Below are 10073 nucleotides of genomic sequence, written 5' to 3'. Positions count from 1 at the left end.
AATGTTTACTAGGTAATTATTCTCTGGAGTGTACACATATGTATAACATTGCTGCTGCCAAGTCGCGTAAGTCGTATCCGACTCTGTGCGACCCCATAGACCGCACCCAACAGGCTCCTCCGTCCCTGGGATTCTCCAGGCATTAAAATAAAGCAGTTATTGAATGCATGAATACTAGCGACTGTAGCTTACATGGTGCTTTCTTACTGTATTATGTATCACACACAGTTTAACAGCTGCTTTGCATGAATTAATTCTGCTTTAATCCTAGGAAACAGGTACTATTAATAGTCCCATTTTACAGATGAGGAAACTAAGACAAAGGAAGCTATGTAACCTGCCCACTGTTGCACATTTAGCAGGCTGCGGAACTGAGACTCAAACCTGGTTGCTTTGTGCGAAAGCCCCTGCCTAATTAACTTGTACACTTTTACAATCTAGAAGTTGAATGCCTTAAAAGGAATGGGTCAAGAAGCCTCTCCCTCTCTCGCGTGCTCAGTACAATCCCTTGCGCACTTGGAAAAACGCACTGGGCTGTAGGCAAAACAAAACAAAACGGAACCTACAACTCCCAGAAGTCATTGCGCGCTCAAGCGTGCACGCGCTCATTCACACCAGTACGACAGGCATCCGGCTTGCGTCAAACGCGCTCTCGGGACTACACTTCCCGACTCTCCTCGCGGAGCCCGTGACACTCCTTGGACCGCGAGCGGGGAGCGGGCTTTCCTCAGCTGCGCCTCTCTTCCTCGGACCCGGCCCTGGACCCAACCTCGGACTCCAAAACGGCTCCACCATGGAGGAGGCGGACCGAATCCTCATCCATTCCCTGCGCCAGGCCGGCACGTAAGGACACAGCCCCCGCCTACCTCGGAATGCCCACATCCGGGACTCCAAAACTCCGGATCCAGTCACCCGGGAACCTTAAAACCCCAGACCTTAACATCTAGGGATCCAACCTCCAGGACCCTAAGACCCTCCCTCCTCCATACACACACACACACACACACATACATACATACACATACACACACACACACACACACACACACACACACTCCCAAACCTTTGACCCCTACACTTGGTAAACCCCAAACTCCAGGACCTAGGCACCTCGAGACCTTAAAACCTTGCAATCTCAAGGCCTGGGCTCCTGAAATCTGTGGATCTTAACATCAGTACCCTGGAACCCTGATATCTGGAAATTCTAAAACAGCTGTATCCTGAGAACCAAGGAACTTAAAACCCTGGGGTCCTGGCACTCAGGGACTCCAAAGCCCTCTGGGACTGGATACTTGGGAACCTTCAAACCTCTTTTCCCAACACCTAAGTCTTTTAAAATTCCAGGACTTTAAAATCTGGTGTTCTTAATGCCTGGTGACCCTGACACACTGGGACTCCTGCATTTGAGGGTCCTAAAAACCCAGGATGACAACATGTAGGGAGCTTGACTTCCAGATTGCTTGAGACTAGGTGTTCTTGATATCCAGGGACTCTGACATTTGGAACTCCTGAAAATCCCAGCTTCCTGACGTCGGGTCTCAAAACCCTAGCAGTTCAATATCTAGAAGCCCCTGACATGCAGGGAACATGATATCTGGGGATGCAGAAACCTGGAGACCATTCCATCTCTTAGGCCTTCCCAGACCCCAGGCATTTGGGACTTTTAGGCATAGGGAAATTTGAGATTTTTTGAATTTGGATCTCTTCCATCCACCATTCTACACTGAGGTCTTAGGACCTGAGGACTACCTCCCACTACCACCACCATTTTTAGTTTTACAAATGGAAGTCAGCCAGCAGCACTGAGGACTTTTCTGAACTGTGGTCCATCCTCACCACCCCATCCCAGTATTAGGGCTTCCAGGAGACTGCATGGCTGTGCCTCATCCCTGTTTCCTGACTGCTCCCATCCCCCTCATTGAGCCTGCCCCCTTCTTCTTCAGGGCAGTTCCTCCAGATGTGCAGACCCTGCGAGCCTTCACCACTGAGCTGGTGGTAGAAGCTGTGGTCCGCTGCCTGCGTGTGATCAACCCCGCTGTGGGCTCTGGCCTCAGCCCCCTGCTGCCTCTTGCCATGTCTGCCCGTTTCCGTTTGGCCATGAGCCTGGCTCAGGCCTGCATGGTGAGTGCCTTCCTCCTGATATACACAGCCTCTTCCTTCCTCCTTTACAGTCGCCAGACTCCTTTGAAACTCTTGACTTTCCTCTCTGCTACCTCCCCTTGTGACTTAGTGGTTAAGGCTGCTGGCTCTGTGGTCAAACTGCCTAAGTAATTGAGACCCTGGCTACAGCACTTGATGTGTGTGACCCTAAACCCTGTAGCCCTCAGTTTTCTTCTCTGTGAAATTGGGATGATAAAAGTAGGGTTGTTAGGATCATCAAATGAGTTGATCCAGTTTGCACCTGGGTGACTCCTGGCTTCCATATTTTGAGCTTAGCACCAAGTACTTTTCTAAACCCTATAATATCCATTTACCAGTTCTGAAACAGCCCTGTTTGATTAAATGCTCAGGCTGAAATTAACCACCTTTTCTCTGATTGGCCCAGCCTGGATCCCATGGTCATCCCTATAGGGCACTGTAATTAGCTACTCTTTCAGAATCACATGGAGTTGGGGGAGGGAGGGTTATCCAAAGGAAGATATGCTGGTTAATTTAAACAGTGTCTGCACTAAAACTTCTCTCTGCCCTGTTAGCCAGATAGGCTTGATCTGGCTTCTTGCATTCCAACAGCCTGTGGCTATGTAGTGAATGTCAGCATACCCAACATACCCAGTATTTGGTGGTAGAGGGCCAATAGTGTTAACTACAGTGAAACGTTCCACTTAGCCCCAAGGGACAGGGTGGTCAGGTTTCTTGAATTTGTGCCTTGCTTGTGCAGTTTCTGTCTGTTAGAAATAGGCCTCTACCCAGCCTTCGGCTCTCAGGTTCACCTAGCTCTTAGTTGTTCTTGGGTTCTTCTGTCTGGGGCTTTTGGTGGCCTTCGAGACAAGCAGTCTGTCCTCTGGCCTGGGGCTGTCTTCTTGAGAATGGCACTTTATAAGGGGGAACGTGGGTCCCCTGTTTGTCTAGATGGGGGCACAGTGGGACATGTTGAGGAGGGGCTGGGGCTTAGGCTTCCCCCAGTTTTCTGTTACCCGCTTCTCTCAGTGTTGTTTCCCACTGGATTTGATGGTGATCTACTTTTCTGCACACTACCGTTAGTGTGGGGAAGAGAGAGTGGCTTTTTCAATGATGGAGAAGTTCACATAATTGTCTGGCCCCAAAGTCTTGCTTTGGCTTGAGCAGCTAGAAAGCCTGCCATGTGTCCGACTCTTTGTGACTGACTCTTTGTGACGCCATGGACTGTAGCCCGCCAGGCTCCTCTGTCCATGGGATTTTCTGGGCAAGAATACTGGGGTGGGTTGCCATTTCCTTCTTCAGGGGATGCAAAAGCAAGTAGAGAAAGTTTCTTAACTCAGCTGGGTGCTGCTTCTGTAGCCCACCTTGGCTTAGCACTGCCACCTTCTGGTGTCTGCCTTGTCATGTGCCCTACTGCTGACACCGCTTTCTGCAACTCAGCCACCTCCATATTTTGGTGTCTGTCATTTCACACACCCCACTCCTGGAATGAGTTTCTGTATCAGTCACAACTCTTTGATTGCAGGTGTCGGGAAAAACCCAAAGTAAAGTAGCTTAAAAGACAGTGGTTTTCACACTTTTTGTCTGTGACCCTCTGAAATAAATATGTCCTATATTGTGACCAAATACACATATGTCTGTATAATAATGATGTTATATATAATCGTGATGTTTTCTGAGTGTTGCTCTGTGCTGGCTGTTGTGGCAACTTGGCATTAAGCCATTGAATTCTTGAGACAGCTTTCTGAAGTAGGCACTGTTGGTATCCTTTTACTCAGGTGAGGATGGTAAAGCTCAGAGAGGTTAAGTGATTTGCCTGTGGTCACAGTTGGTAAGAAGCAAAGCTTAGATTTGAATCCAGAAAGTCTGCTTTCAGAATCCATGCAGCTCCAGACCAGAATCTTGATGGGCCTTTTTACCACTTAAGTGAAAATGAAAGTGTTAGTCACTCAGTCGTGTTTGACCCCATGGGCTATAGGCTGCCAGGCTCCTCTGTCCAGGGGATTCTCCAGGCTGGAGACAACTCACTGGAGTGAGTTGTCATTTCCTCCTCCAGGGGATCCTAATCCAGGGATCAAACCCAGGTCTCCCACATTGCAGGTAGATTATTTACCATCTGAGCCATCAGGAAAGCCTTTTTTTTTTTTTAACCCCTTAAAGCATCCACATAGAAACAGTACTGTCAGCCCCATTTTACAGCTAGAAACTGAACTGGGTGGTTAAGTAACGAGTTCAAAGCTTTATAGCGAGTCAAGTAGCACAGGCTAGATTTCAGCTGCAACCTTTTTGACTCCAAAGCCCATAGTCTGTTTTAAAACAATTATTTACTGTTTTATGGAGGTCACTTTTTATCAGAGTCCAGTCCAGACACAGAAACCCTAGCAGTAATTTGAATAGGGAAAATTTAATATGAAGAACTGTTGCCTTTTGACACTACCTAGACACGGGTCCATATGGCATTGCTCTGGGTTCCCATCGTAACTTAAAGGGGAACTTTCACAGTGTCCGGAGCCCTTGATACCCTACAGATGAAGGAGGAGGTCCTTGAATTCCTTGCAGCAGGAACCCACTTAGGTGGCACCAACCTTGACTTCCAGATGGAACAGTATATCTACAGAAGGAAAAGTGATGACATCTACATCATAAATCTGAAGAGAACCTAGGAGAAGCTTCTGTTGGCAGCTCATGCCGTTGTTGCCATTGAAAACCCAGCTGATGTCAGTGTCACATTCTCCAGGAATACTGGCCAGTGAGCTGGGCTAAAGTTTGCTGCTGCCCCTGGAGCCACTCCTGTTGCTGGCCACTTCACTCCTGGAAACTTTACTAATCAGATCCAGGCAGCCTTCTAGGAGCCAAGACTCCTGGTGGTTACTGATCCCAGTTACTGACCACAAGCCTCTCACAGAAGCCTCTTACGTTAACCTGCCTACTGTTGCTCGATGCAACACAGACTCTTCTCGGCAGGATGTGGACAGTGCTATCCCATGCAGCAACAGGGGAGCTCACTCAGTGGGTCAGATGTGGTGGATGCTCTGTGCCTGTGTGGCACGATCTCACGTGAATACCCATGAGAGGTGTAGCCTGATCTCTACTTCTACAGAAATCTTGAAGAGATTGAAAAGGAAGAGCAGGTGGCAACTGAGAAGCTGTGACCAAGGAGGAATTTCAGGGTGAATGGACCACTCCAGCTGCAGCTCAGCCTGAGGTGGAGGACTGGTCTGAAGGTTCCCATGTGCCTTCTGTGCTTATTCAGCAGCCTGCCACTGGAGACTTGTCTGCAGCTCTCACTGCCCAGCCCGCTGAACGGGGAGGGACAACTACTGAGGAGTCTTAAGGTGTTCTTCTACAAACTCTTAAAATGGAAATTCAGTTGAGAGAAAATAAACAGTTTCTTAAAAAAGAACAAGAATTGTTAACTAGGTGAAAGATGGTTAATTACTGAAAGAGTAAAAGAAATCTCCAAGGTGTGACAGAAGTGACGTGATACCTTGAGAAGTCTCATGTGCACTCCAAACCACTCACCTGGTTACCCTTACCTGGCTGCTGAGAGGGGGATTACTTTGATTAGTTTCTTGTGTATCTTTCCAGTTTTTCAGAAAAAATGAAGATATAAGCAAATATAAATATATATTATTTCCCCCCTTTCTTACATAAAAGAGAACATATACCTAAATTCTTATCCTTTCTCCCCTCTTGCAGCATATGCTGGAAATCATTTCATATCAGACAATAGAGCCCTTCCTCATTTTTTCCTTTTTGCAGTGGCAGAGTAGTTCATTATATGTATGCACTGTAGTTTATTCAACTACTCTCCTATGCTTGAACATTTAGGGAGTTTCCAATATTTTGCAAATAATGCTATAATGAATAATCTTGCACATCTATATTCATCAGTTGTTGGAGGCATATCTTCATGGTAAACTCCTACAGGTAGGATTGCTAGGTGAAAGTAAATACATGTGTCATTTTGTTAAATTTTGCCAAATCACCTTCATTGGGATTGTTTCATTTCTGTATTCCTGACAGGAGTGTACGAGAGAGTATCTGTTTCCCCACAGCGTCTTGCACTGAGTAAGTGTAGTGTCAGAGTGATGCCTGTTCAATAGGTGAGGAATAGTATCTCCATATAGTTTTCCTGCTAGTTTTGCACTTTGAAAACCTTTTGAATTTAAGGAAAAATGAAAATAGAAACATAACATCTTTCTCCTACTTTCTATACTGTTAACATTTTACTTCATTCTTTTCTATCTGGGTACACACACACACACATTTCTTTTCTAAACCATTTGAAAGCAGCAGACATTGTGATACTTCATACCTAAAACTTTCAGTGCACCTCTCCTAAGTATTGATAAAAGGACAATCACCAGTATAACCGTAGTACCATGATCACACCCATGAAATTGAATATTGATAGAATAATAGTATCTAATATTTAGTACATGGTCAGATTTCCTCAGTAGTTACAAAGATATCCTTTACAGCTGGTTTTTTCCAATTACAGAATCCAATCAAGGATCATACATTTTATTTCACCGTTATATCTCTAATCTTCTGTATCCAGCAGCAGTCCTTCTTAGTTTTTCGTTATTTCTTTTTGCGGTGACCCATGTCTTTGAAGCGAGGAGGCTGGTCGTTTGATGGAATGCACACAATCTGATCTGATTGTTTGTTCATGACGAGATTCAGAACTGGGGCAGTACCTCTGTGCCAGTGATAGTCTCTCTCTACCCAAGTGGAACTACAGGAGAACATAATGTCAGTTTGTCCCAGATCAGTGATACATTGGGGCTCAGTGTGCTTTCAATTCAAGTCTCCCTTGTAAGTGAGGTTGGACATGTTTGCATATGTTTAAGGACCATTTTTCATTCTTTTTCTGGAAATTGTCTATCTGTTCCTATCTTTTGCCTCCTTTGCTGTTGCACTACTGGTCTTTCGGCTTGTGTGGTTTTAGGCACTCTTTATATACTAGGTGGGCTTCCCAAGTGGCACTAGTGGTAAAGAACCTAGCACCAGTGGTAAAGCCAGTGCAGAAGACAAGAGTCGGAGGTTTGATCTCTGGGATGGGAAGATCCCCTGGAGAAAGAAATGGTAACTCACCCAGTATTCTTGCCTGGAGAATCTCATGGACAGAGTAGCCTGGTGGGCTACAGTCCATAGGGTCACAAAGAGTCAGATACGACTGAAGCAACTTAGCATGTATGTTATATACTAGGTAGATTCACTCTTTGCCTTTGATACGTTGATGTATGGGAGAAACCAACATAATATGGTAAAGCAGTTATCCTTCAATTAAACATAAATAAATGTTTTAAAAAAGAATGCAGACAAGAGGCTGGATATGTGACAGCCAGTTGCAACATCTTAAATTAAAAAAAAAATCAACTCCAAATACTATTTTTCCCATCTTGTTATTATGCTTTTGACTTTGCTCATTATATTTTTTCTTTAAATTTTTTTTTGTGTATTCAGAAACACTCATCTTCTCTTTTATGGCCTCTGGATTTTGATCATACTTAGCAAGGCCAGAGCTTTAACTTTAAAGTTCTGGAGGCCATGGGGAGCCAAGAGAAAGTTCAGGGGGTGGTGGCTGGTGAGAGCACAGTAGCTTTTGCAGTCTCTGCCCTCGGCTCTCAGGTCAGGATGATCCTGCCTGCCAGACTCACAGGTGTCACCCTTTCCAACCCCCAGGACCTGGGCTACCCCTTGGAGCTTGGCTATCAGAACTTCCTCTACCCCAGTGAGCCTGACCTCCGAGACCTGCTTCTGTTCTTGGCTGAGCGTCTGCCCACTGATGCCTCTGAGGATGCAGACCAGTCTGCTGGTATGGGGTGCCTGGGGTGTGGTGGAAGTGAGGGAGAGAGTGTTGTGGGGCTTGAGAGAAGAGGAAGGGGTGAAAAGTTTGACTGGTGGGGGTGGAGTATGTGTCTTAGGGAGAGCTAAGCGGGAGGACTAGGGTGGGGAGGGGGATACAGGTCAGGGGGAGGGAACTGGGGCTTGGGCTGACCCAGGTGGGGAGTTGGTGCTGGAAGGGTCCTGTGGCCTTACCTCCTGCCTTGCCTGTCCCCACTCTAACCACACTGGCCTCAGTGATGCTCATCAGACACATCAGGCCACTCCAGCCTTAGGGCCTTTGCATCTGCTGGCTTACTGTCCCAGGTAACCTCATGGTTCACTCCCTTACCCCTTGGAGTTTCTTGTTCATGTGTCACCTCAGGGAGGCTTTCCCTGGATTGCCTTGTTCCAAACGATATCTTCCTCTCCCTGGTCCTTAGCCTCCTTTCCTGACAACCACCTGCCAGTTTTCTACATTGTACCTATGACCTCGGTCATGCCTCTATCAGCCTGCTGCCCTGGGAGGGCAGGAGGATATTTATCAGTTTGTTCACTGAGGTAGCCTAAGGGTATAGAATGGGGACTGGTACAGAGTAGGCGCTTAATAAGTGTTCCTTGAATGATTGTGAAAATGATAGCTACATAGATATGTATCTCTGCAAGGGGGTCAGGCTACTCTCCCAGGGTATATGCATTTTTGGAGTTGTGGCATTGTCACCTGATTGACATCCCCTCCTCTCTCCCCTAGGTGAATCTGCTATCCTCCGGGCCATCGGGAGCCGAATCCGGGACCACCTGGCCCTGCCCTGGGTCCCACCCCTCCTTCGCACTCCTAAACTACAGTACCTCCAGGTGGGACCCCTCAACTCATGTTAATATTGCTTGTCACTGCCTTGCCTGCCATGTCCCCAGTTGTTTGCTCAGTTGGCCCCTTCCCTCTGCCCCCTGCAACCGAAACACAATTCACCCTAGAGGCTCTCTGATTCTGCTCTCCCACCAGGGCTCAGCCCACCAGAAGCCTTTCCATGCCAGCAGGCTGGTCATGCCTGAGTTGAGCTCCAGAGGAGGTGAGCAGGAGGCTATGGAGAGGGGCTGAAGGGAGGGGCAGAGGTGGCCTGCCCGTGTGGTGAGGCTGGAGGGCTGGCTGACTCTGTTGCTCCTCTAGAGTCCCGGGAGTTCCAGGCAGGTCCCCTGCTGCCACCAGTTCCCACCCAGGTGCCCCAGCTGGCTGCCAGGGCGGCCTCGCTCCTCGAACACCATGCCATCCAGCTTTGCCAGCACACAGGCCGGGACCGTGCTGGGGACGAGGCCTGGGGCCACCGGACATCCCGCCTCCCCGCCCAGGTACTGCTTGGTGCTTGGCCCCCACTGATGAGACCACTCCTCCCCGCAGCTCCCATTTCATTTCCCTTTAGTCCTCTGCCCCTCTCCTTTCCCCACTTTGTCCCTTTCTTCCATTGTTTCCTCTCTGTGTGCAACTACCTGGTTCCCTGCCTGAAAGAACGCTGGAGCCAGAGAGTCAGTCTTCACACAAGTCAGCATGGCCCCTTGGAGCTTCGGTGTCCTGCCCTGAGACATGAGTGGTAATGCTGCTCTCCTCCGAGGGTGATGTTCCACCGAAGGTTGTGCACGGGCAGCCAGAGCCATCAGGATCTCCTCCCTTTCTCCCTGCTTCTGTTACCTCCCTCCTGCCCCCAATTCGCTTCCTCTTTCTCTCTGTCGTCATCACCAGTTACAGCCTCCAGATCTCTGACCATCTCTTCCCACCACTGACTTTCTCGTTCTGTGGTTTTGCTGCCCCCCTCTCTCCCCACCACTGTCTCATTTCTGTACTGTCTCCCCACCTCTGTCTACCTCTATATCTGTCCCCATGTCCCCTCTGTCCACCTCAGTGTCTGTCTCCATCCCCTCCCCACTTTGTCTACCTCTATAACTGTCCCCTTCTGCCTCCCCCACTGCCATTTGTTTTGTCTTTATCTTTTTCTCTCATTTTAAAACTTACAGGCACTTCAAACACAGAACTAGAGAGAGTAGTTTCATGAGCCCTATGGCCCTGTCATCCACCTTCAATTAAAGCATTTTGCAGGACTTCCCTGGCAGCCTAGTGGTTAGGACTCCGT

At 48.0% G+C, this 10073-nt stretch overlaps 1 protein-coding gene and 1 pseudogene across 1 annotated transcript in view; both read left to right on the top strand.

The window, feature by feature from the left end:
* Positions 1 to 690: 690 nt before the first annotated feature.
* Positions 691 to 10073, top strand: part of CCDC22 (coiled-coil domain containing 22) — a 14828-nt gene continuing 5445 nt past the window's right edge. The window contains exons 1-6 of the mRNA XM_004022084.6: positions 691 to 843; positions 1944 to 2121; positions 7810 to 7942; positions 8702 to 8805; positions 8954 to 9020; positions 9119 to 9297. Coding sequence (XP_004022133.1) covers positions 794 to 843; positions 1944 to 2121; positions 7810 to 7942; positions 8702 to 8805; positions 8954 to 9020; positions 9119 to 9297 — 711 coding nt within the window. The 5' untranslated portion in view covers positions 691 to 793. The remainder of the gene's footprint in view (positions 844 to 1943; positions 2122 to 7809; positions 7943 to 8701; positions 8806 to 8953; positions 9021 to 9118; positions 9298 to 10073) is intronic.
* LOC114111211 (small ribosomal subunit protein uS2-like) lies at positions 2129 to 6382 on the top strand (annotated as a pseudogene).

The sequence above is a fragment of the Ovis aries genome, chromosome X, assembly GCF_016772045.2.
Source record: "Ovis aries strain OAR_USU_Benz2616 breed Rambouillet chromosome X, ARS-UI_Ramb_v3.0, whole genome shotgun sequence".
NCBI lineage: Eukaryota > Metazoa > Chordata > Mammalia > Artiodactyla > Bovidae > Ovis > Ovis aries.
The sequence above is the reverse complement of the archived record's forward strand: the minus strand, read 5'-3'. Positions and strand labels throughout refer to the sequence as shown.